Source organism: Myiozetetes cayanensis, unplaced genomic scaffold (genome assembly GCF_022539395.1).
Source record: "Myiozetetes cayanensis isolate MyiCay16 unplaced genomic scaffold, myiCay2020 scf30, whole genome shotgun sequence".
NCBI classification, from domain to species: Eukaryota; Metazoa; Chordata; class Aves; order Passeriformes; family Tyrannidae; genus Myiozetetes; species Myiozetetes cayanensis.
In genome coordinates this window covers 3,510,337-3,536,207 of record NW_026087522.1, presented here as the reverse complement: position 1 = coordinate 3,536,207, position 25,871 = coordinate 3,510,337, and the positions used below count along the sequence as shown (strand labels likewise).

Sequence of the window (25,871 nt, the reverse complement as noted above, 5' to 3'; positions counted from 1 at the left end):
GTTGGCTCAGCCCAGGTCGATTCAGCTCAGCTCAGCTCGGTTTGGCTCAGTTTGATTTGGATCAGAACTAGTCAGGTTGGATCCAGAACCAGTGAGCTCAGCTCAGCTCAGCTCGGTTGGGCTCAGCTCAACCTGGCCCAGATCAGATCAGATCAGAACCAGTTGAGTTGTATTGGAACCTGTTGGGCCAGCCTAGCTCTCACAGCACCCCCATCATGGCCTGGTGGGATCAGAATCCGTTGGATCAGACCAGAACCAGTTGTGTCTGCTTGGTCAGTTGGGTCGGCTTAGCTTGGCCTGCATTGGGTTACACAGAGCCAGCTGGCTCAGCTCAGCTCAGTTTAACCTCATCTCACTTAGCCCAGGCCTGGCTCAGCCTGACTCAGCTCAGTTCAACCAGGCTCAACTCAGTCCAGTTTGGGGTGTGTGCTTACGCAGTAAATAAAAGAAATAAAGGCTGAAGTAAAAGAATTAGAGCAGCTGTCTCCCGGCCCTGGCACAGGGCCCTGGCACCTTCTACCACCCTCCTGCGAGTGGCACAGGCCGATGGCATGTCACTAGACACAGTGATGTGGGCATGGGTGGGCCTGGCCTGGCTGGGACCTGATTGAGACACCTGCCCAGGATCCCTGCCCAGGGAAAGCATCTTGGACAGGCACCCAGGCAAGGACCCTGCGCAGGAATCCTGCCTCTGGTATTTGCCCGGGATTCCTGCCCAGGATACCTTTACAGGGTCGCTGCTTGGGATACTTTCCCAGGGTACTTTCCTGAAGTACCTGCCTGGGTAAGGTTGAGGGAGGAGAGGAGGATGAGCTCCAGGTGGGCAGTGTGGATGTGGTGGGACAGCTGAGTTACCCCCAGGAACTGGAGGAGGAAAGTGCCGTGTCACCAAGGGGCCTCAAAACCCCTGTGGTGATGTCCCTGCTGGGGCAGGGCCACGCTGGCACGGCCAACGGGCACCTCTCCAGGCACTGGCATTGGCACCACTGCTCTGCTAATTAGCGAGGCAGAGATAACAAGGGCGCAGCGTCCACAGCATGCATGGGGCAACCACAGGGCACACAGCACCAGGCTGTGGCACCCAGAGGGGACAGACCCCTGGGAGGAGTAAAGGGGCTGGTGGGGGTCTGGCAGGGTGGGCAGAATCACCGTGTCCTCCACCCCACTGTCACCTCACTCAGGGGGCTCTGGGCATTGCCTGGGTGGGGCAAAGCCTGGGGGGTCTGGGGGCACCAGGGGCAGGGATGAGGAGGGGGCTGTGCCAACAGGGTCTGGGGGTGCTCAGGGCCCCTCCAATGACGAGGGACCTCTCTGATGCTCAGGGGCCCCCCAGTGCTTGGGTACCCCCAAATGCCCAAGGACTCCCCGATATCACTGACTCTCCAATTCCCAGGGACCCTGCAGTGCCCAGGAACCCCCCCCCCGATGCCCAGAATTGGGGGACCGCCCCCAATTCCCAGTGACCTCCCAATGCCCAGGTACCCCTCGATGCTCAGGGGCTCCCCATGCCCAGGGACTGTGGAGACAATGTGGGGGTGATCAGAGCCCCCCTGTGGGACACAAGAAGATCCATGGGGACAATTTGGGGTGTACGGAAGCCAGACCCCTGGCCTCGCGAGGCCCCAAGTGTGCCCTCTCCGCGGAAGAGGCGGGGCCAAGAGCAGGTGGCGTGGCTTACTCGGAAACAGCCAATAGGAAGCGATGGACGGAGCACTGACCACGCCCCTGCCCCGCCCCTGCGTGCTCAGACCTTCCGCCCTACCCACACATCTGCTGGCCAATCAGAGTGCGGCGGGCGGGCGGATAGACCAATCAAAAACATATTTCGGCTCTGGGGCGGTGGGATGTAGCCCTTACCAACCAATGAGAGCGGGGTGGGTGGGGCCTTACTATCCCAGGGTGCAGATGCTTTTCCGGGTCAGACGGAAACGGCGGCGTGACCCGGAAGTTCCGGCTCGGTGGCGGCGCGGCTTCGTCCGGCCCCGGCCCCGGCCCCGGTTCTGACCCCAGTCCCGGCTTCGGCCCCCATCCCGGCCCCGACATGGCGGACGTGACCGCCCGGAGCCTGCAGTATGAGTACAAGGCGGTGAGTACGGGCCCAGTGCCGTGAATCACCCCCCCCGGTACCGCCACCCCTCCTCAGCGCCACGGTGGGACCCTCTGACCAACCTCAGCCCCTCTTTCGAGTCCTCCCAGACCGCCCTCAGCCCCAGGTTGGGACCTATTTAGGGATCCCCAGCCCCACCTCCCGTCCCACGGAGGGACCCCTCCAGCCCCCTCAGCCCCTTGGTGGGATCTCCAGTGGGACCTCCCTGACTCCTTCAGCCCCATTTCAGGATTCTCTGACCCTCCTCAGCCCCACATTCGGGACCCCCAGTGCCCCTGAGCCCCATTTCGGGGCCCTTAGCCCTGTAGTGGGACCCATTTCAGGATTCCCCTGACCCTCCTCAGCCCTCTTTTGGGACCGCTCCCAATTCCCCTCAGACCCACTTCAAGACCCCCATCCCCCTGAGCCCCATTCCAAGGTCTCCCTGCTTCCCCCCAGCCCCATTTCAGAGTCTCCCTGAGCCCCCCTGACCCCATTCTCCCCCCCCAGAACTCCAACCTGGTGCTCCAAGCCGACCGGTCCCTAATCGACCGCACGCGCCGGGACGAGCCCACGGGGGAGGTGCTGTCCCTGGTGGGGAAGCTCGAGGGGACCCGCATGGGGGACAAGGCCCAGAGGACCAAACCCCAGATGCAAGAGGAGAGAAGAGCCAAGTGAGTGGGAACTGGGCCTAGAGTGGGATTCCTGTCCCCAAACGGGAGTTTGGGGGGTCACAGGAAGGTTTGGGGTGGGAGGGATCTTAAAGAACTTAAAGATCTTAAAGACCATTGGCCTGACACCAGAGCAGGGTCCAGCCTGGCTTTGGGCACTGCCAGGGATCCAGGGGCAGCCACAGCTTCTCTGGGAATTCCATCCTAGCCCCTCCCCACCCTCATGGGGAAGAATTTCTTCCCCATATCCCACCCAAATCTCCCCTTTTCGAGTGGGAAGCCATTCCCCCTTGTTCTGTCCCTCCATCCCTTGTCCGTAGTCCTTCTCCTAGAGTCTGTTCGGGCATTGGAAGGGGCTTCAAGGTCTCTCTGAACCCTTCTCTTCTCCAGCATTGGGAATATTTGGAAGTGGGAAACCTTGTGATGGTGTGAGCACAGGGCTGGAGACCAAACCCCATCAACCTGGAAGTCAGAAACACATCATTTTCTCCACTTGGAGTCACTTGCTCTGTGTTAGGAACCAAAAATTGAAGGGGAAAAATTAAAATCAGTTTTGCCCCTTTGTTTTTGAAACTAAGGAGCCTTGTGGTATTTTGATGCTCTGACTCCATGTCCCCCTCCTGCTCCTGTCCCCAGGAGGAGGAAGAGGGACGAGGACAGGCACGACATCAACAAGATGAAGGGCTACACTCTGCTGTCTGAGGGCATCGATGAGATGGTTGGGATCATCTACAAACCCAAGACAAAGGAGACCCGTGAGACCTATGAGGTCCTGCTGAGCTTCATCCAGGCAGCCCTGGGGGACCAGGTGAGGCTGGGGTCACAGCCTAGGTTAGAGGGATCCAGCCCTTGGATTGGTTAATCCATCCCTGTCATCGAGTGTGGGTTCATGGAGACATGGAATGGTTTGTGTTGGAGGGACAAGATCATCCCGTTCCAACCCCTACCATGGGCAGGGACACCTTCCATAGACCAGGTTGCTCCAAGCCCCATCCAACCTGGCCTGGAACACTTCCAGGGATCCAGGGACATCCAATATTCCTTCCCAATATCCAGTCTAAACCAGCACATGGAATGGTTTGCATTGGGAGGGACCTTAAAGACCATCCAGTTCCATGGGCAGGGTCATCTTCCGCTATGCCAGGTTGCTCCAAGGCCTGTCCAACCTGGCCTTGGATGCTTTCAGGAATCCAGAGGCATCCACAGCTTCTCTGGGCATCAAGAAAAGTTGCCCTTCCCTTTTTCCTTCTGTTGGTGCTGCTTTGGGGCTCGGGGATGTTTCGATGGTGATTTTGTTGTACTGAAGTGGTTCTTTGGTGCTTGAGAGGCCCAGAAGGATTCAAGACTTTTTCCATATTGAATTCCCTGCTTGTCACCCCTTTCCCAGCCCAGGGACATCCTTTGTGGGGCGGCTGATGAGGTCCTGGCCGTGCTGAAGAACGAGAAGCTGCGGGACAAGGAGCGTCGGAAGGAGATCGACCTCCTGCTAGGCCAGACGGACGACACGCGGTACCACGTCCTGGTGAACCTGGGCAAGAAAATCACCGACTATGGGGGGGACAAGGAGATCCAGAACATGGGTACGGGACTTCTCCCAGGATGGGTTGGGCAGGGGGGCGGGTGGTGCTGTTGGCACGCAGGGAAACACTTTGGGGTGGTTTCCAGGCCCCCAAACCGTGTTGTTCTGGTGTTTCTGAGGTGTAGATGTGGGTGAGATATGGGTTTGGGAGTTTTGCATGTGTGGCCCAGATTTCCTGCTGAATTCGCTCCCCTCTGCCTTGCAGATGACAACATCGATGAGACCTACGGGGTGAATGTGCAGTTTGAGTCTGATGAGGAGGTAAGGAGATGAGGCTGGAGGTGGCTCTGCAGAGACCACGTTTATCCCATTTTCCTCTGTCCCGTTCAGAAAGGGGACATTGGCTCAGGCTGGGACGTCCCTTACAGGCAGAACCTGGATTATTTTAGATACCACTTTGCAGACTGGGGAGGATTTGTGGCTTATCCTGCTAATGCAAGGCTTACCATGACTCAGCCTGATGGGAGACAGATGGTGACATTTAGATCCCGTGGGGAAACTTGACAGATGGAAAAGAGGGATTTGGATGCGCTGGGTGGAGGTGTTGCACAGAAACACTCTCAGGGATTGGTTTTGGAAAGGGCTGAGAGAAAAGATGGATAAGTAGGGGATTGTTGGAGGAGTCACTGGCAGATTCTGTTTAGAGTAGAAATACCACATGGAGCTTCACCTGAGCTGCAGCACCACATTCCCACTAAAAGCACAAGTCAGTCTGTTCCCCTTGGGAATGAGCTGCCAGATGAGTCATTCCTGCCAAGGAAAAGCTGCTCTTTGATGTTCAGAAGAGCTTCTTACCAGATCTCTGCTTTCCACAGGAAGGGGATGAGGACAGTTATGGGGAAGTCCGTGATGAGGCGTCGGATGATGACATGGAAGGGGACGAGGCTGTAGTGCGCTGCACCCTCTCAGCCAACGTGAGTCACGTGGAATGTGGGCTTGGGATCATCTGGAGCAGGATTAGTGATCCTATTGGGCTTTGGGGATGGAAAGGAGCCTTGGAGTTCTCTGAGTTCAGCCAAAATGGATGTTCAAGAACAAACATCCCTCTGACACCCCAAATTCTGGCTCCACCACACCAAGGCCCCAGGGAAATAATGTTTTTTTGGGGGGTTTTCCCAAGCTCGTGGCATCGGGGGAGCTGATGAGCTCCAAGAAGAAGGATCTGCACCCTAGAGACATCGATGCCTTCTGGCTCCAGCGGCAGCTCAGCCGCTTCTATGATGACGCCATCGTGTCCCAGAAAAAGGCAGATGAGGTGCTGGAGATCCTGAAGGTCAGTGGACATCTGATCTATGGGATCACATTGGCCTTGGAGTGTCTGTCTGCCTGGAAGGCAGGAATTTGCCTCAAAAATTTAAGTTTCTTGCAATTAAATTGAGTTGTGGACAAGACTGGACTACGCTGGGCTAAGTCTTAGTTCACAGGGATATCCTGAGGGGGAGGTGGTTGGGTTTGTGTTGGTGTTTGCTGGGACATCATCATCCATGGGGTCCATTTCCCTCCTAATTCTGCTGCTGATGTGCTTTGGGCATCATGGCCTGGTGGGAAAAACGGGAATTAGAGGGAGGGTGGAATTGTTATTCCAGGCTCAATCGCTCAAAACTGGCCTTGTTTGTCACTGCTGTTGAGCTCCTCTTGCCTCCAGTTTCATGGAAGACAGGAATCCAGGGTCTGTGGGCACAGAGATTACTGGTCATCCTGTGTTTCTTCTCCCAGACTGCCAGTGACGACCGGGAATGTGAGAACCAGCTGGTTCTGCTCCTGGGCTTCAACACCTTCGACTTCATCAAGGTCCTGCGGCAGCACCGAATGATGAGTGAGTGACCTTCATCTTCACCTTTACCTCCACCTCCACCTTCACTTCCTTCACCTCCTTCAGCTCCACCTTCACACCTCCACCATCACCCTCCACCATCATCTTCCCCTTCCCTTCCACCTTCTCTGCTACCTTCACCTTCACTGTCACCTCCATCTGCATGTCTCCACTTTCATCTTCCCCTCCACCTCCTGCTCTTCTGACGTGATTCCCCCACAATCCAAGGCTTTTGAACTGTTGCCTTGGGAAGGTTGGAACCTTATTTGTTCCTTGTTTGGCTCACCCTCACTCCCATCCCTCCCCTAGTCCTGTACTGCACTTTGCTGGCCAGTGCCCAGAGTGAAGCTGAGAAGGAAAGGATCATGGGCAAGATGGAAGCGGATCCCGAGCTCTCCAAGTTCCTGTACCAGCTGCACGAGACGGAGAAGGAGGATCTGATCCGGGTGAGCTGGAGGGAAGCTGGGGCAGGATGGGGGATTGGCTATGGAGTGTCTGGGTTGGTTTGGGTGGGAGAGCGGAGCTGCTGACCCAGCTGGAATCCCCAGTCTGTGGGAAATGCTGCTCAGAAAGGACAGTTTTTTCACCACTTCTTATTTTTGAGGCACGCAGGGCTGTGCTCTCCCAGGAAAAAGGTCATGTCAGTAACTTCCACAGTTAATTAAGTGTCCTGTTTCACCTCTACCCTCCCCCATGTGAGGCTCAGCCCCTCTGGTTTTCACCTCTGCTTCTCGGAGCCTGGAATGGGACACTGAACCTGATTATTGCTGTTGAGGATGAGCTCTGCTTGACCTTTTCTCTTCCAGAACTGATTTGGGGGTTGTTTTATGGGATTAATACTACATTCCTGGTTTGTGGCTGGAAAATCCCCTGGATATGTTGTGTATTTAGTGTCTGGAATTGGGAAGTACTCTTGGCTGTGTTTTCCCTCCGTGCTTCCCTTCCTCTGCTCTCCCAGATGTCACATTTATGTACTGGCCTTGAGGACACTGGTTTTTCCTGCCAAAAATGGTTGTTCCTGGTTCTGTGGATGCCTGTGCTTATAGGAGAATGGGAGCACAGGACCTGCAGGGTGTGACAGGAGCTCCTGGCAGCCCATGGAGGAGGCTCAGGCTGTTCCCAGGGCTGACTCCTGGTCTCTCCCCACAGGAGGAACGGTCCCGCCGGGAGCGCGTGCGGCAGTCCCGCATGGACACAGATCTGGAGACCATGGATCTGGACCAAGGAGGAGAGGTAAAACTCTTGGACCTGTTCCCAGTCCTCCTGAAACATTCTCAGTCAGAGCAAAAAGGGTATTTGTAGTGACATAGAATCATAGAATTAACTGGGTTGGAAGAGACCTCCGAGATCGTCAAGTCCAACCCCACTTGGGGTGATTACTAGATCATGGCACTCAGTGCCACATCCAGCCTCATCTTAAAAACCTCCAGGGACGGTGAATCCACCAACTCTCTGGGTAGGCCATTCCAATACCTGATCCCTCTCTCTGTAAAGAACTTCATTCTAATATCCAACCTAAACCTCTCCTGGCAGCACTTAAGCCCGAGCCCTGTTGTCCTATTGCTGATTGCCTGGGAGGAGAGACCAATCCCCACCTGGATACAACCTCCTCTCAGGTAGATGTAGACAGTGATTAGGTCTCCCCTGAGCCTTCTTTTCTCCAGACTAAACAACCCCAGCTCCCTCAGCCTCTTCTCATAGGACTTGTGCTCAAGTCCCTTCACCAGCCTTTTTGCTCTTCTCTGGATCTGCTCCAGCACCTCAATGTCTTCTTTCCTGAACTGAGGGGCCCAGAACTGAACACAACACTCAAGGTGTGGCCTCACCAGCACTGAGTACAGGGGAAGAATCACTTCCCCCTCGTCCTGCTGGCCACACTGTTCTTGATGCAGGCCAGGATGCCATTGGCCTTCTTGGCCACCTGGGCACACTGCTGGCTCATGTTCAGCCTCCTGTCAATCAGCACCCCCAGATGACCAAGAAGATACCACGAACAAGCCCTGATGTGCTCCAGAGGTGCTTCCCAGCTGGATGCAGCAGCTTTTCCATTCATCCCAGGGTGCAAACACCAGGAGAATGTTGTTTCCTAACCCGTACCTCTTTCCCATTGCTGTCTCCAGGCACTGGCTCCAAGGCAGGTGCTGGATTTGGAGGATCTGGTGTTTGCCCAGGGCAGTCACTTCATGGCCAACAAGCGATGCCAGCTCCCAGATGGATCCTTCCGCCGGCAGCGCAAGGGCTACGAGGAGGTTCATGTGCCTGCCTTGAAACCAAAGCCTTTTGGGGCTGAAGAGGTTGGTGATCTGTCTGTTCCTACTTATTTAGCACTGAGGGACACTTTGGAGCCCTTCCAGTACCTAAAGGGGCTCCCAGAGAGCTGGAGAGGAGCTTTGGACTAGGGATGAAGGGACAGAACAAGAGGAAATTACTTTCTACTGGAAAAAGGGAGATTTGGGTGGGATATTGGGAAGGAATTCCTCCTTGTGAGGGAGTGGGGGCCTGGGATGGAATTCCCAGAGAAGCTGAATCTACCTCATCCCTGATAGTGTCCAAGGCCAGGTTGGAGCAACCTGGGATGGTGGAAGGTGTCCCTGCCCATGGCAGGGGTTGGAACAGGATGACCTTTAAGTTCTCTCCTAACCCAAACCATTGTGTGAGTCCCTGAGCTGTTGCTGATGCCATAACAGACACTTCCTGTGACTCAGCAGCTTTGATGTGGCTGTTCCTCCCTCTCACATTCCGTGCAGACCCTTCTTTTCCACGTATCTGAAGACACTTCCTGAATTCTGGTTTCCCGCTTGTGGGCTGTTCATCCTGTGCAGTGGTTTCCATTTCAGGGCTCCTCTGCCCCATCCAGCTGCTCTGCTCAGCCCTCAGCTCTACTTTTTTTCTCTCCTTCCCGTGTGGGCTGGAGCTGTGGGATTGATTGGGATAAATCCCCTCTTTTGATCCCTGCTGGAAGCAGCAATGTGGTCTGATCTGTCCCACCACAGGAGCACAGCAGGGGTTTGATCTTCTGATGTGTAGTCAGATATAACTTACCCTGGTTGAAGTGCATATGCCTGCTAATGAGCCCTGTTTGATCCTTCCCTAACCTGCTCCATGATCCCAGGGCACAGGGATTTTCCTCCCATCTGGACACAACACATCCCTGCTGCTGCTCACCAGGCTGTCCTTGAGATCCCACATCTGCCCTGCAGCCTCTGAGGTTGAAACAAAGGCTGAACTCAATGTTTTCCCTTTTTTCTCCCCACTTTTCAGCAATTGGTTTCTGTGGAGAAGTTGCCCAAATACGCCCAGGCTGGCTTTGAGGGGTTTAAGACCCTGAACCGTATCCAGAGCAAACTGTACCGTGCAGCACTGGAATCAGATGAGAACCTGCTGCTCTGTGCTCCCACGGTGAGATCCTGGGATTTGGGGCCTGTGTGAGGGGAATCCACAAGGATGAGGACTTTGGGAGACCCTTTCCCCTGAAGAAGTCGGGGATCTGATGGGATTTGGTGGTTCTTGCCTTCCAGGGCGCTGGGAAGACAAACGTGGCGCTCATGTGCATGTTGAGGGAGATCGGAAAGCACATCAACATGGACGGGACCATCAATGTGGATGATTTCAAGATCATCTACATTGCCCCCATGAGGTCCTTGGTGCAGGAGATGGTGGGAAGCTTTGGGAAGGTGAGGACAGGTTTGGTCCTGCCCGTGCTGGAACACAAATGAGGGTGGATGAGTGTCCTGTGCTGGGAGGCACTCTGAATTTGGGCAGCAGTTTTGGGCTCCTCATGACAAAACACTGGGGGGCTGAAGCGTGTGCAGGGAAGGGGACAGAGCAGCGGAAGGATCCAGAGCACCAGGAGCAGCTGAGGGAGCTGTGGGGGCTCAGCCTGGAGAAAAGGAGGCTCAGGGGGGACCTTCTTGCTCTCTACAACTCCCTGACAGGAGAGGGGAACGGGGGGAGGTCAGGCTCTGCTCCCAGGGAACAAGGGACGGGACAAGGGGAAATGGCCTCAAGCTGTGGCAGGGGAGGTTTGGATATAGTGAAAATTCCTTCCTGGAAGAGGCTGTTCATGTTTGCCCTGTGGTTTCCTCCCAGCGCTTGGCCACATACGGGATCAACGTGGCTGAGCTGACTGGGGACCACCAGCTGTGCAAGGAGGAGATCAGCGCGACCCAGATCATCGTGTGCACCCCTGAGAAGTGGGACATCATCACCCGCAAGGGAGGGGAGAGGACCTACACCCAGCTGGTGCGACTGGTCATATTGGTGAGCAGCACTGGGGCCTCCAGAGCCCCGGCAGGGAGGAGGACAGAGGTGGGGAGCACTGTGCCCTCCATCTCTGTGGTTCCTGAACGTGTGTGAAGGTGTCTCTTGGTTCTGGAGACACTGAGGCTTTGAGCCCTTGGCTGAGCTGCTCCAGTCCACACAAGCTGAGGAATCACCCCAAAAATGGATCAGGTTTTCCAGAGAGGTTGTGGATTCCCCATCCCTGGAGGCATCCCAAGTTTCCAAGGCTGGGAATCAACAAGTTGATCCACTTGTAGATGTTTGGGATGAAAGGTCTGAAAGTATAATTCCCTGCTTAAAGAGGGCTTTTAAGAAAGATGGGGAAAGGGTTTTGGAAAGGGCCTGGAGGGACAGGACAAGGGGGAATGGCTTCCCACTGACAGAGGGCAGGGTTAGATGGGATATTGTGAAGGAATCCTTCCCTGTGAGGGTGGGGAGGGGCTAGAATGGAATTCCCAGAGCATTTGTGGCTACCTCTGGATCCCTGGAAGTGTCCAAGGCCAGGCTGAACGGGGCTTGGAGCAACCTGGGATAGTGAAAAATGTCCTGCCCATGACAGGGGATGGGACTGGATGGGCTGTAAGGTCCTTCCAACCCAAACCATTCCACAATTCAATGAAACAGAGGCAGTTTGGAGCAGGGATAACCCTGTTCCCATTTCTTCTGTGCAGGATGAGATCCACCTCCTGCATGATGACCGTGGCCCCGTTCTGGAGTCCCTGGTGGCCAGAGCCATCCGGAACATCGAGATGACCCAAGAGGATGTGAGGCTGGTTGGCCTTAGTGCCACCCTGCCCAACTATGAGGATGTGGCCACGTTCCTGAGGGTGGACCCGGCCAAAGGCTTGTTCTACTTTGATAACAGGTACCTTGGAAAGCTTTTCCAGCTGGATTTACACCTCCCTCCTTCAGCAGCATCGAGTGTCCATCTGTTAGATGGTACCAGGGCCTCACCAGACCTTCAACACATGTTTAGTTACTCTTTGGTGGGTAATTAAAAGCATTTTTGGGTCTAGAGCAGTTAAATACATGCCCTGTTAAATCATGTCCCTGCATGGTCATCCCTGCAGGAAGGTGCTTGAAGGCGGCAGAGAAGCTCTGCCATCCCTGTGGGCAGTAGGAGCTGCTGGAAGGAAGCCTAAACCAGGATGATAGTAGTTCCCAGAACACCCTTTTTGCTCCCTGAATAGCAAATGGATTCTAGGAATCAGGAGGGATTGTGGCTGGTCCTTGTGGCTCAACCAGAGCCATCAGAGCTCTGAGTACACGGAGGCACAAAGGAGTTGAGCTGGTCAAAAAGCAGGATGCCTTTGGATGTCTTTTGACCTTTGTGTGAGGGTTTTTCCTCTCATTTTCTCTTTAATGGATTGGGTTTTTTTCCCCCACAGCTTCCGCCCAGTGCCCCTGGAGCAGACCTATGTTGGCATCACAGAGAAGAAAGCCATCAAACGCTTCCAGATCATGAATGAGATTGTTTATGAGAAGATTATGGAGCATGCTGGAAAGAACCAGGTTGGGGACTTTATTCCTGACACACTTAATCCCCTTTGAGCTCCTGTTGCTCTGGAGAAGCTGCAGTAGAGGGGAGGGCTTGGGTGGTCCATGAGGGGAGAAGGAACACAGGTTTTCTCTGTGCCAGCTCTGATTAACATAGGGATAGTCCTTCTAGGACAAGGGAATTTTGGTGTGCTGCCCTATTAAATCATCCTGCATAATTGCAGGTCTCTCCTTACCCTGAGCACTAGGAGCAGGTTGGGTTGGGTGTCTTTATCAGAATCTGTCACAGTGATTCCTCGCTCAGTGATGTCCTGTCTGCTTGTTTGACAGGTCCTGGTGTTTGTGCACTCCAGGAAGGAGACTGGGAAGACAGCCAGGGCCATCAGGGACATGTGCCTGGAGAAGGACACCCTGGGCCTCTTCCTGCGAGAGGGCTCGGCCTCCACTGAGGTCCTGAGGACGGAAGCTGAGCAGTGCAAGGTGAGATTGGATAGATTGGATTGGATATTGGGGAAATTCCTTCATGGAAAGGGCTGTCCAGCCCTGGCACAGTGGTAGAGTCCCCATCCCTGGGAGGATTTAACATCCCTGGGGATGTGGCGCTTGGGGACATGGGTTAGGGGTGGCCTTGGTAGTACTGGGGGAATGGTTGGACTCAATGATCTCAGAAGGCTTTTCCATGATTCCATGATAAACGTCCTACCAGTTCGGTGCAGATTCACAGCCTTTCCCCTGGGATACTCCACCTTGTTTTCTCCCTGAGTGGAAGCCCCAGAGCTGATTGTGTTTGTGCCACAGAACCTGGAGCTGAAGGATCTCCTGCCCTATGGTTTTGCCATCCACCACGCCGGGATGACCCGCGTGGATCGGACGCTGGTGGAGGATCTGTTTGCTGACAAGCACATTCAGGTGAGCCAGGAGCACTTCCAGGAGGAGTCACAGCTTGAGCCAGAGCAGGCTCTTCACAAAAAACACACAGTCTATGTTTTCCAATGACCTTTCTGGGGCAAAATCCCGAAGATCAAGGGTAGCCAACGCCATCCCGCTCTGCTGCTGGAGGCAGCTTTGACTTCCCTGAAGAACAGGATCAAAATAGTATTTGATCAGGAGAAGAGAGGGCAGGTATTTCTACCCTTGGCCTTGCTGATTTTCCTGAAGAATAGGAATAAAATAGGTAAAAGCACATGGCCAGGAGGGGCGAGGGCAGGAATTTCAGGTCCTAGAGCTGGTTCCTCCTCAAATGCCACTTGGGCAAAACCTCATCCAAAATTTCCTTGCCGTAGGATAAATGGAAGGACTTCTTTTGGTTTCTCAGAAAATTTGGGTAAAGTTCCTCTGTTCACCTGCCCTTCCATTCTCAGCTGTGAAGACGGTCCCATTTCCCAGTCTTTATCCCTTTTGTGCTTGTCTGGAGTTGGGCCCAGCATTTAGATCCATGTTTTCCTTGGGAAGAGGTTTGTGCCTGGCTTTGATCCCTGTTTTTCCCTGCAGGTGCTGGTCTCCACAGCCACCCTGGCCTGGGGGGTGAACCTTCCTGCCCACACCGTCATCATCAAGGGGACTCAGGTGTACAGCCCAGAGAAGGGGCGCTGGACCGAGCTGGGAGCCTTGGACATCCTCCAGGTGTACTTCTGGGAACAAAGAAACCCCCAGGACCCTGGGACAGGATTTTCCCTTCCTCAGATCCCACATTTAAAATCTTTGTGTCTTCTCCATGTGGTCACTTCCTTTCCTGTCAGACAGTCCCAGTGTTCTGGACAAATAATTCCTCCATAATTCCTTGCTCAGACACATCTGAGCTATTTCTGTGTCCCCTACCAGCTGGAAGTAGCAAGCTGAGCAACCTGGCAGGAAAACCCCAGAACATGGCAGCAAGGAGAAATTCCTTGTTTGATGGTTGGATTTGATGATCTTGGAGATGTTTTCCAACCAAAACAATGGAATTCCAAAGCTTTGATATTTTGCTGACCTCGTTTTCCCATTTTCAGATGCTGGGACGTGCTGGGAGACCCCAGTACGACACCAAAGGAGAGGGAATTCTCATCACATCCCATGGTGAGCTCCAGTATTACCTGTCCCTGCTCAACCAACAGCTTCCCATAGAGAGCCAGATGGTGTCAAAGCTCCCAGACATGCTGAATGCAGAGACCGTCCTTGGGAATGTCCAGAATGCCAAGGTGAGTGGGAATCTCTGCTTTCCTCAGGAATTTGTGCCCTTGGTTGGCACCCTGTGGGAACTGGCAGGAGATTTTTGGGAGATTTGGAGCCATGGAATTACTGGGTGGGGAATCAGGCGTGGACTGGATGCTTCTGTCGCTCAGAGCGAAGTTTTCCATGTGGAAAAGGACACTCAGGGAAAAATCCGCATATGGAGGCTGGGTTTTTTTTTTGGATTTTAATTCCTTAATATTTTTCTGGTGCTGGGGAGGAGCTGTGGGTGGTCCTGCTGTGCTTCCAGGCTCTGGTTTAGTGTGAACCAGTGGGATCGAGCCAGTATCAGGCTCTGTGTTAGATCTGGAGCACCCGGCTCTGAGCTGGAACATCACCTGTGCTTTCCAAGGGCTGTGTTCACGGGATGATGTTGGTGTTCCCTCAGGATGCAGTGAACTGGCTGGGCTATACCTACCTGTACATCCGGATGCTGCGCTCCCCAACCCTCTATGGAATCTCCCACGATGACCTGAAGGCAGATCCGCTCCTGGATCAGCGGCGCTTGGATCTGGTGCACACCGCGGCCCTGATGCTGGACAAGAACAACCTGGTGAAGTACGACAAGAAAACTGGGAATTTCCAGGTGAGGCAGCCCCTGGGGAAGGCACTGGGAGCCAGCAGAGCGTCCCCTGGTTCAGAGAATGGATGTGGTTAAACACGGATCCCAGGGAATGCCGCTGGCCATGTCTGTGGTTTCAGGGAGCTGGCACAGGATAACACCTGGCTCTGGGATAACACCTAGGATAACACCCGACCCTCAAACCTGCTTTGTGTTTGCTGCTGCCTCCTGGGCAGATTCCCATTCCTGTTGCATTTCCATTGCTTTGGAGGGAATGAGACAAGAAAGGGCAATTAGACACCAGGAAAAGCAGCTTTCCTGGGATATACTGAGAAAAGCTAATTAGGCACCAGGAAAAACAGCTTTCCTGGAAAATCAGGTATCAAGAAAAGCAGCTTTCCCGGGATGTTTGCAGCCTGGGAGTTTTTCCTGGAGCCATTTTCCCTGCTGCAGCACTGTTCCCATCCAACCTGTGCCAGGAGCAGTTGCAATCCGTGTCCCTCCCTTGTCCCACCAGGTAACGGAACTGGGCCGCATTGCCAGCCACTACTACATCACCAATGAGACCGTGCAGACTTACAACCAGCTCCTGAAACCTACCCTGAGCGAGATTGAGCTCTTCCGAGTCTTCTCCCTGTCCTCGGAATTCCGGAACATCACTGTGAGGGAGGTATGGAGCCAAACAACAACAAAACAACAGGAGAGCTGGAAGCAAAAGAAGATGAGGGTCCCGGAGTGGTCAGGGAGAAAGATGGAAGGACATGGGATCAATCCTGCTTTTTTTGCCCAAAGAACTAGGATGCGATGTATACTTGCAATAGCTGATCCGTATTTTTCTAGTATTTTCCACAGTGTTTTCCATCCAGGTCTTTTCTGATTGATTTCTCTCATCCTCTGTCATCCCAGTCTCTGTTCGTAGGATGTGCATTCCTGACTTCAGGGTGTGCATCCTTGACTTCAGGAAGTGCATCTCCAGTTTCAGGATGTGCATCCCTAATTTCACAATTTTTTTAATGCCAAAATCTGGCTGGAAAAGCTCGGGGAAGGAACATATTTGTTTTTACTCTGAGGCCTTTCTTGGAAGCATCACCCTATGAGGGAGCAGGTTAAACAAATAAGGAAAAACATGATCGAGAGGAAAAGATTCCTACGAATAAGAGGAGCAATGAGAGACACAGAATACAGAATATATAGAATATAAAATATTTTTAATACTGGAAGGTATTCTTGATCTTCTTCTTTCCAAGTGATTCCAAGCTGGAAATTGGAATCTTCAGAAATTCCTAGGAGAGGAAAAGACTGATGAGCAAAACAGACATGAGCCTGTTTCCTGGGAAAAAGGATAAAATACCTAGGAATTATTTCTCTAGAATTCATTTCTCATCAGACTTTTTTTTAGTAAGGGAGATCCGAAATTGGTGAGTTGAATTTCTTCAGGAGTTGCAATTCTCCTGTTCCTCCCCCTTTTTCAAGTCATGGCTTGAGCTCTTCTGTAGGGAATGTTTGCTTGGAAGGACCTCAGAAGACCTCCAGTCTCTCTTCCACTGGAACAACCCCCTCCCAGCTTTGTGAAGGCAGGAAAAGTGTCCAGACAAGGCAGAGAAAAGTGGGCAAAATATGTGAAATCTGCCTGTTCTGGGTGGCACAGCCCCAGGACACGGATTCTGGTGCTGCAGAGACAAAGCAGAGCTTTCCCTGAGGGACCATGTCATCCCTCCTGCCTTGTTTTCCTGCAGGAGGAGAAGCTGGAGCTGCAGAAGCTGTTGGAGCGAGTTCCCATCCCAGTGAAGGAGAGCATTGAGGAGCCCAGTGCCAAGGTGAGCCCTAGAGGGGCTTCTCCACCTGTCGAGATGGGAGCAGGATCCTTGGGAGAGAGCTGGGATAGCAAATTCCCCCCAGGGCAAGGAATTCTGTTCCCTTCCCTCTGTGGGACATCCTGGATGTGTCTGGAATGCTCAAAGAGCTTCAAGATGTTCCATGTCCCTGACTGGGGACAGCCAGTCCCATTGGTCACCGCTGTCCTACCATGTCCATCCCAATCCACTGGGATTGGGCACCAAGAGGGGAGCTGAGAAGAGGGAATCAGGTACCAGGAAAAGCAGCTTTCCTAGGATGTATCTTGAGAGGCTCTCCTTGTCCTTCCCAGATCAACGTGCTACTGCAGGCCTTCATATCCCAGCTGAAGCTGGAGGGGTTCGCCCTCATGGCTGACATGGTATATGTGACCCAGGTGAGGAGCGAGCATGTTTCCTTAGGATCTATCTAATCCCACAACTCTTTCCACCTCAGACACTGAGTTCATGGTCAAAAATGCCTCTGGAAATCAGAGCTGGGAGTGGTGGGAAGGTGTAATTCCTGTCAGGATGGAAATGAGATCTTCATGGGTTCGGAATCACAATAATTAAGTTGCTACCCCTGGATCCCTGGAAGTGTCCAAGGCTGGGTTGGACAGGGCTTGGAGCAACCTGGGATAGTGGAAGGTGTCCCTTCCCATGGAAGGGGTGAAACTGGATGAGTGTTAAGGCCCCTTCCAGCCCAAACAATTCCATGAGTTTTAGCTGGTCAGGAACTGAGGCGGGAAGAAAGGAAGGGTGGGATGTGCTGACACAGAGCTGCTCCATGCCTACAGTCGGCCGGGAGGCTCATGAGAGCCATCTTTGAGATCGTCCTCAACCGGGGCTGGGCCCAACTCACCGACAAGACCCTCAACCTCTGCAAGATGATCGACAAGCGCATGTGAGTGAGGAGGTCTGGGGAGGTCCTGCTTCCAGGCTTCCAGGGGTTCCCGTGTCTGATCCGTGTGTCCCCATAGGTGGCAATCCATGTGTCCCCTGCGCCAGTTCAAGAAGCTACCTGAGGAGGTGGTGAAAAAAATTGAAAAGAAGAATTTCCCCTTTGAGCGACTCTATGACTTGAACCACAATGAAATCGGTACTGAGGCACGGGAAGGGGCTGCATATTTCCACCCATGATTCCATGTTCTGACACAGAGATTGGGGAGGCTGGTTCCTGGTGAGGGTCTTGGTACAGCTGGAGGAGGGCAGAGGCTTCATCCTGGTGCCTTCCAGCTGCTGGGTTTGCTTGGAATCCTCAGTTTGGGAGCTGTGGTCACCCTGTCCCCTTTTTCTTGCAGGAGAACTGATCAGGATGCCCAAAATGGGCAAAACAATCCACAAATATGTTCATCTGTTCCCCAAACTGGAGCTGTCGGTTCATTTACAGCCCATCACCCGCTCCACCCTCAAAGTGGAGCTCACCATTGCTCCCGACTTCCAGTGGGATGAGAAGGTGAGTTCTGCCCCCAAAAATCGTCAGGATGGCCGGGAAAAGGGGGAATTCTGGGTCTGGGTTGTGAAAATCATGAGGGAAAGTACTCTGGTGGAAAAAGTGCATTTTAGGGGGCTTGTTTGTGAAAATGATCAGGGTAAATACCCTGTTTGCTGGAAAAAGGGCATTTTTGGGTCTGAGTTGCTGTGGGACAGCTGCAGGTTGTCTGGAACTGGGGGCTCTGGGCTGTGCCCTGAAGGTGAGATCTGTCCCTGCTCAGGTCCACGGCTCATCTGAGGCCTTCTGGATCCTGGTGGAGGATGTGGACAGTGAGGTGATCCTGCACCACGAGTACTTCCTGCTGAAATCCAAGTATGCCCAGGATGAGCACCTGGTGACCTTCTTCGTGCCTGTGTTTGAGCCGCTGCCCCCCCAGTACTTCATCCGGGTGGTCTCTGATCGCTGGCTCTGTGAGTCCCCTCGCCCTAGTGCTTTCCCCAGGAGGCTCAAGGGGTGATTAATCCCCCCTCTGAATGCTTTTCTGGAGGAAAAACCTCCTGGAATCCAAGTGACAACAGAACTGAGGATCCCCTTGACAGTGGGAGCCCAGGGATAGAGCTGTGGGAGTGGGTTTGGAGGAGAAAATGTTTGTACAGGGGGAAGAGGGAGATGCGGAAGGGGTTTTGGAACTGAAAATACATTTTTATGTATAGAGATGGAGCCACGGGAGTGGTTTTGAAGGTGAAAATGTGATTTTGTGTGTGTGACAGCCTGTGAGACCCAGCTGCCCGTTTCCTTCCGGCACCTGATCCTCCCAGAGAAGTATCCCCCCCCCACGGAGCTGCTGGACCTGCAGCCCCTGCCCGTGTCGGCCCTGCGGAACAGCGCCTTCGAGAGCCTCTACCAGGACAAGTTCCCCTTCTTCAACCCTATCCAGACCCAGGGTGGGTGTTTCCCCTCCTTCAAGCTGCCCCCAGGCCGCATCCAGCCTTTTTTTGGTGGGATTTGTCCATGTGAAGTCAGGAATTTCATAACAAATGGTGTATCCCTCAACCTCTTAGAGCCTGAGAGGTTTGATGGCTCAAAATCTTCCTGCAGAGGATCTTTGTCACATTCCTGAAGCGGCAGGTTTGCTCCTGGATGCTGTGCCCAGACTTTTCCAGCTCTGCTGCTTACAGGGATGAAGTTGGGAGCTTCCCTCATGGAGTTTCCCTGCCTGGGGAGTGGGGAATTCCCTCTTGGGAGCTCCTGTCATGGAGTAGAACCTGTTTTGCTCAGTGAATCCCAGTCTAAAACTCCCTAAACAGGCTTTTCTGGAGCTCCTCTTGTGCAGGCTGGATCCAGACCATGTTTTCCTGTCCTGTTCCCATAAATCCATGGGGATTTTCACTGAACTGGTTGTCGCTGTGTCCCTAGTGTTCAACACGGTTTACAACAGTGATGACAATGTGTTTGTGGGAGCCCCCACGGGAAGCGGGAAGACCATCTGTGCTGAGTTTGCCATCCTGAGGATGTTGCTCCAGAATTCTGAGGGACGCTGTGTGTACATCACTCCCATGGAAGCCCTGGCAGAGCAGGTGGGTCCAACATTCTGGGAACACCTGGGGCCTTATCCCAGCTTAGATTTCCATCCTCATCCCCTATTTCATTTTCCTCATCCCTTTTTTGCTGTCACAACCCTTGGGATAACTCCAGAGTTATCTGATTATTTGTGTCCTCCCTGAGGGAGCAGAGGCACCATCCCACTGCCAACCTGCTCATCAGGAATTTGGTAGGAATTGGAGGGTAACAACAGCATCCTTCACGCTTTTTGGCAGGTTTTCATGGACTGGTATGAGAAGTTCCAGGAGCGCCTCAACAAGAAGGTGGTTCTGCTGACAGGGGAAACCAGCACTGACCTGAAGCTACTGGGAAAAGGGAACATCATTATCAGTACCCCAGAGAAGTGGGACATCCTGTCCCGCCGCTGGAAGCAGAGGAAGAATGTCCAGAACGTGAATCTGTTCATCGTGGATGAAGTGCACCTGATTGGGGGGGAAAATGGGGTGAGTTGGGGAGGGGAGAAAATGCTGCTCCTTTGGGGGATGCCCCTCGTGGGGGGTGGATTGGTGCTGTGTCTAGTCTGGATCAGCTTTTCCTGCTGGTAATGGGGTGGATTGATCCTGTATCCAGGTCCAGTCAGCTCTCCTTGCTGGGAATGGGGTGGATTGATGCCATACCCCATCTCAGCTCAGCTTCCCCAGCTGGGAATTCCCCTTTGGTTGGCGTAGGAGGACTGTATCCCTTGGGAAGCTCAGGAAGGGCATCCCCTGGGATCTCCCACCTCTTGTCCAGCTGGGAGCTCTCTGTGTCCCCATTCCCACTCCAAGGTGTCCCCCCACAGCCCGTGCTGGAGGTGATCTGCTCCCGGATGCGCTACATTTCCTCTCAGATCGAGCGGCCGATCCGCATCGTGGCCCTCAGCTCGTCCCTGTCCAACGCCAAGGATGTGGCCCACTGGCTGGGCTGCAGTGCCACCTCCACCTTCAACTTCCACCCCAACGTGCGCCCCGTGCCCCTGGAGCTGCACATCCAGGTAAGGCTGGGAATGGCACCTGTGTGCCACCTGTCCCTGGAAGGGGATGGTGCCTTGGGATTGTTGTTAATTCTTGTTGTTGTTAATAATCCCTTGGGATTGTTGTTAGTTCCTGTTATTGTGAATTCTTGTCTCATTGATTCTTATTAGTAATCCTTTTGGGATGGATTAGAGTGAAAGGACACTGAATTTGGGGTTTATAAGTAAATAAATAAATTAATACAAATATAAAGTATAATTTAGTTATATTATTTTGGAATGTTATGTATTATTGCAATTATTATTGCCTTCTTTGCTCTGACACGCAACCCTTGTTCCCAAAACTAAGATATCTCCTAGTCCACATTAACTAATCACTGATACAGGTAATTAAGGCAGCTGGCACAAGACTACTAATATATTTTATAATGTGGTTATGATGTGATTATGTGATTATAATGTGACTGCAATGTGATTATAATATAATATCTGTGTTTTAAAGAAAATATAACTGGTTTGGTGACTCTCCCTGGGCAGGGCTTCAACATCAGCCACACGCAGACGCGGCTGCTGTCCATGGCCAAGCCCGTGTACCACGCGGTCATGAAGCACTCACCCAAAAAGCCCGTCATTGTCTTCGTGCCCTCCCGCAAACAGACCCGGCTCACGGCCATCAACATCCTCACCACCTGTGCCTCGGATGTGCAGCGCCAGAGGTGGAGACATAGGGCGGGGGGGGACATGGGGCACCTGGGGGGACATCACGGGGGCACTCACACCCCAGCGAGGGACTGGAGCTTGTCCAGGGAAGGGGACGGAGATGGGGAAGGGGCTGAGGGAGCTGGGGGGGCTCCACCTGGAGAAAAGGAGGGAACAGTTGGACTCGGTGATTTTAGTGGGTTTTTCCAATCCAAACCATTACATGGTTCCCGGGCAGGTTCCTGCACTGTGCGGAGAAGGACCTGGTGCCGTACCTGGACAAGCTGAATGACAACACCCTGAAGGAGACGCTGGTGAACGGGGTCGGGTACCTGCACGAGGGGCTCACAGCCATGGAACGGCGTGTGGTGGAGCAGCTCTTCAGCTCTGGTAAGGGGTGAGGGGGGGGACAGGGCTTGGAACCCTTTTCCTTGGAGCTCAACAGTGCCCAAAGTCTTGGGACTGGAGATGACACCTTGTCCAAGCTTTGTGGCACTTCTAACAGAGACCTGAGAGCCCCTTCCAGAGACTAAAGGGGCTCCAGGAGCTGGAGAGGGACTTTGGACAAGGGCCTGGAGGGACAGGACAAGGGGGAATGGCTTCCCACTGACATAGGGCAGGGTTAGATGGGATATTGTGAAGGAATTCTTCCCTGTGAAGATAGGGAGGGGCTAGAATGGAATTCCCAGAGCAGCTGTGGCTGTGCCTGGATCCCTGGCAGTGTTCAAGGCCAGGTTGGACAGGCCTTGGAGCAACCTGGGATAGTGGAAGGTGTCCCTCCCCATGGCAGGGGGTGGAACAGGGAGGTCTTTAAGGTCTCTTCCAACCCTAACCATTCCACGATTCCATGATCCTCTACCTCTCACATCCAAAAAATCTGCCATCTTAAACATCACCCCCACCCTTCCTGCCCCTTCCAGGCGCAGTCCAGGTGATGGTGGCCTCCCGGAGCCTGTGCTGGGGCATGAACATTGCGGCCCACCTGGTGATCATCATGGACACCCAGTACTACAACGGCAAGATCCATGCGTGAGTGGAGCCCCACGATCCCACGGGGCCTCATCCTTCCCCGGGAGGATCCCTGGGAGCTCTCCATGGAGCTCTGCTCACCCTCTGTCCCTGCCTAGGTATGTGGATTACCCCATCTATGACGTGCTGCAGATGGTGGGCCACGCCAACCGCCCACTGCAGGACGACGAGGGCCGTTGTGTCATCATGTGCCAGGGGTCCAAGAAGGTCGGTGAGAGCTGGAGCACATTCCTGGTCTTCAAATATCTTCCTAGGGTGTGGAGGCAGATGTTTCTCTCCCAGCTGGTAGATAACCCTCACTCAGAGCTGTGGAGATGACCCAAACCCTCCCAGAGCACTGCGACCTGGGAGTTGCTCTGGGATTTTGGAGGTTTATTTATCCCTTCCCTCCTGCCCTGGCTGTAGGATTTCTTCAAGAAGTTCCTGTACGAGCCCCTACCAGTGGAGTCCCACCTGGATCACTGCATGCATGACCACTTCAACGCCGAGATCGTCACCAAGACCATCGAGAACAAGCAGGATGCGGTGGATTATCTCACCTGGACCTTCCTGTACCGCAGGATGACCCAGAACCCCAACTACTACAACCTGCAAGGTGGGCAGAGAGGGCTGAGGGCATCAGGGACCCTCTGCCTGTGGGCTCTGCAGCTTTTTTGCCCTTCCTGGAAAGTCTCTGAACTATGCTGTACCCACAGGTGTGTCCCACAGGCACCTCTCGGATCACCTGTCTGAGCTGGTGGAGCAGACCCTGAGCGACCTGGAGCAGTCCAAGTGCATCAGCATCGAAGATGAGATGGATGTGGCTCCTCTGAACCTGGGCATGATCGCTGCCTACTACTACATCAACTACACCACCATAGGTGAGGGCTCCCCAGGGACAGGCACCAAACCTGCTCTCCATCCCTGATCCAGTGCCGCAGATGATGGAGAAGGTGCTGTGGGTGTGTAAAAGTCCATCCTTTTGCCTGTTTTCTCTGAAAAATATCGGTGTTTTCATGCTGTCTCCACTCCTCTCTTCCCCAGAGCTCTTTAGCATGTCCCTCAATGCCAAGACCAAGGTGAGAGGGCTCATTGAGATCATCTCCAATGCCGCTGAGTACGAGAACATCCCCATCCGGCACCACGAGGACAACCTGCTGCGCCAGGTGAGCCTCAGGGGGGAATTTCTTCTTGGAAAGGGTGGTCAGGCATTGGAAGGTGCTGCCCAGGGAGGTGGTGGAGTCCTCATCCCTGAAGGTGTCCAAGGAATGACTTGATGTGGCACTCAGTGCTCTGGGATGGGTGACAAGGTGGGGATTGGTCACAGGTTGGACTCAATGACCTTGGAGGTCTCTTCCAACCTAATTAATTCTGTGATTCTATGATCTCAGTGCTCTTTCCTGTCCTAATTAATGCTGTGATTCCAAAAGGTGGTTTCTCTGAATCACCCCAGGGATGGAATTGTCCGTGTTTTCAGGGTAAAGCACTGATGGGTTGATGATTTCTCCCCACAGCTGTCCCAAAAGGTCCCCCACAAGTTGACCAACCCCAAATTCAATGATCCCCACGTCAAGACCAACCTGCTGCTCCAGGCCCACCTGTCCCGGATGCAGCTGAGCGCAGAGCTGCAGTCAGACACCGAGGAGATCCTCAGCAAGGTGGGGCTGGGGGACCCACCAAAACCACTCTGTCACTGCCCTCCACAGCTGGACATGGGAGAGAAAATACAGGGAAAGGTCCATGAGTTATGATAAGGACAGGGAGAGATCCCTCATTAATCACCTCCATGGGCAAAATAGACTTGAATGAGGGTAGGAATTGAAACCAAATCAGAGCAGGATAATGAAAAGTTAAATAAGTCTTCAAAAAACACTTTCCCCTCACCCCTCCCTCATTCCCAGGCTCTGCCTCCTCCCTCCAGAGATGGGAATGGGAGTCACAGTCAGTTCATCCCACGTTGTTCCTGCAGCTCTGCAGGGCTGCTCCTCTCACACGTTCTCACTCTGCTCCTCCCTGCACCCAAATCCATCTGTGCTGTAACTTTTTCCTTCTTAAACATGTTATCCCAGAGGTGACACTGTCATTCCTGCTGGGCTCAGCTTTGGCCAGCGGTGGGTCTGTCCTGGATCTGCTGGAATTGGCTCTGCTGGACATGGGGGAAACTTCCAGCAGCTTTTCACTGAATCCAACCCTGTAGCCCATCTGCTCCCAAACCCTGGGCACACCAACCCAACCCCCCGTGTTTCTGTCTCCACCCCGTGACCCGTCCCTGTCCCCCATGTCCAGGCGATCCGGCTGATCCAGGCCTGTGTGGACGTGCTGTCCAGCAATGGGTGGCTGAGCCCGGCTCTGGCCGCCATGGAGCTGGCCCAGATGGTCACCCAGGCCATGTGGTCCAAGGACTCCTACCTCAAGCAGCTGCCTCACTTCACCTCAGAGCACATCAAGCGCTGCACAGACAAGGTAAATCCTGGTGGGAGGAGCACCAGGGTCCTGCCCTCAGAGTGCCAGGAGCCTCCAGGCTGAAAAAAATCCCTCTTTGCAGGGCGTGGAGAGCGTGTTTGACATCATGGAGATGGAGGACGAGGACAGGAACGCACTGCTGCAGCTCTCGGATGCCCAGATTGCCGACGTCGCCCGGTTCTGCAACCGCTACCCCAACATTGAGCTGTCCTATGAGGTGGTGGACAAGGACAGCATCCGCAGGTGGGTGGCCTTGGGGTCCCTTCAGCTGGGTGGGATTTAAGGTCCCTCCAACCCCAACCATTCCATGATTCTGTGGTTCTGTTCCTGCAGTGGAGGGCCCGTGGTGGTGCTGGTGCAGCTGGAGCGCGAGGAGGAGGTCACAGGGCCTGTCATCGCACCGTTGTTCCCACAGGTATGGTGACACCATTGTGGCAGGTTGGGGGGGGGAATTGTCCCCAAATCTCACCTGTTTGCTCCTCCCTCCCCCTCAGAAACGTGAGGAGGGCTGGTGGGTGGTGATCGGAGACTCCAAGTCCAACAGCCTCATCTCCATCAAGCGCCTGACGCTGCAGCAGAAGGCCAAGGTGAGTGGGGGGTGGCACTGGGGGTGGCACTGGGCACCTTCCCTGCTGTCCTCGCTGCCATCCCAATACCTCCCCCTCCCTGCGCAGGTCAAGCTGGATTTTGTGGCTCCAGCCACGGGGACTCACAACTACACATTGTACTTCATGAGTGACGCCTACATGGGCTGTGACCAGGAGTACAAGTTCAGTGTAGACGTGAAGGAGGCAGAAAGCGACAGCGACTCCGACTGATCCTGGGCCAGAGGATCCCCCCAGAGCTCAGCGCCCCCCCCAACCCCCACAGCGCTCACGTCCCCTCCTTTTGTGTTGTTTCCATGTGTTTTCCACGTGTTTTCCTTTGGTTTTTTAAAGTGTGGATGCTTTGTACAGTGTTTTCTAGGCAGGAGCTGCATGACAGCAACTGCAATAAATCCTGGGACCTGACTCTGTGCTGATGGGTGGGGAGGGGGGAAATGGTGTGACCCCAGACTCGCTGAACTCTGCCTTCACCCTGAGGGTCAACAAGCTCATTAGCAGCACTAATTAGGGCATTTCTGGGAAAACTATGATGATCCCAACACCTCAGTGCTTCCCCTTGGGTGGTCCTGTCCCCTTGT

General features: G+C 53.8%; 1 protein-coding gene across 1 annotated transcript; it reads left to right on the top strand.

The window, feature by feature from the left end:
* The first annotated feature begins 1,922 nt into the window (after positions 1 to 1,922).
* On the top strand, positions 1,923 to 25,698 carry SNRNP200 (small nuclear ribonucleoprotein U5 subunit 200). The gene is made up of 45 exons (XM_050325706.1): positions 1,923 to 2,086; positions 2,597 to 2,760; positions 3,394 to 3,565; positions 4,145 to 4,337; positions 4,542 to 4,597; positions 5,152 to 5,250; positions 5,457 to 5,609; positions 6,053 to 6,152; positions 6,459 to 6,595; positions 7,299 to 7,382; positions 8,270 to 8,443; positions 9,411 to 9,548; positions 9,668 to 9,823; positions 10,239 to 10,409; positions 11,102 to 11,295; positions 11,819 to 11,942; positions 12,258 to 12,407; positions 12,726 to 12,836; positions 13,419 to 13,550; positions 13,916 to 14,104; positions 14,524 to 14,721; positions 15,215 to 15,367; positions 16,434 to 16,514; positions 16,844 to 16,927; positions 17,327 to 17,433; positions 17,510 to 17,628; positions 17,831 to 17,985; positions 18,245 to 18,434; positions 18,735 to 18,908; positions 19,381 to 19,541; positions 19,782 to 20,009; positions 20,348 to 20,539; positions 21,056 to 21,234; positions 21,456 to 21,607; positions 22,138 to 22,246; positions 22,345 to 22,453; positions 22,652 to 22,841; positions 22,942 to 23,106; positions 23,270 to 23,391; positions 23,740 to 23,883; positions 24,512 to 24,688; positions 24,771 to 24,931; positions 25,022 to 25,103; positions 25,183 to 25,275; positions 25,363 to 25,698. The coding sequence occupies exons 1-45, from the start codon at positions 2,042 to 2,044 to the stop codon at positions 25,504 to 25,506; spliced, it is 6,411 nt and encodes a 2,136-aa protein (XP_050181663.1). The 5' UTR covers positions 1,923 to 2,041; the 3' UTR covers positions 25,507 to 25,698.
* The last annotated feature ends 173 nt before the right edge of the window (positions 25,699 to 25,871 follow it).

Excerpts from the sequence above, each read along its gene's own strand:
- SNRNP200 (XM_050325706.1), top strand. The coding sequence starts at position 2,042 with ATGGCGGACGTGACCGCCCGGAGCCTGCAGTATGAGTACAAGGCG. Across the intron at positions 4,598-5,151 it reads AGTTTGAGTCTGATGAGGAG|GAAGGGGATGAGGACAGTTA; the intron begins GTAAGGAGATGA and ends TGCTTTCCACAG. Across the intron at positions 9,824-10,238 it reads TGGTGGGAAGCTTTGGGAAG|CGCTTGGCCACATACGGGAT; the intron begins GTGAGGACAGGT and ends GTTTCCTCCCAG.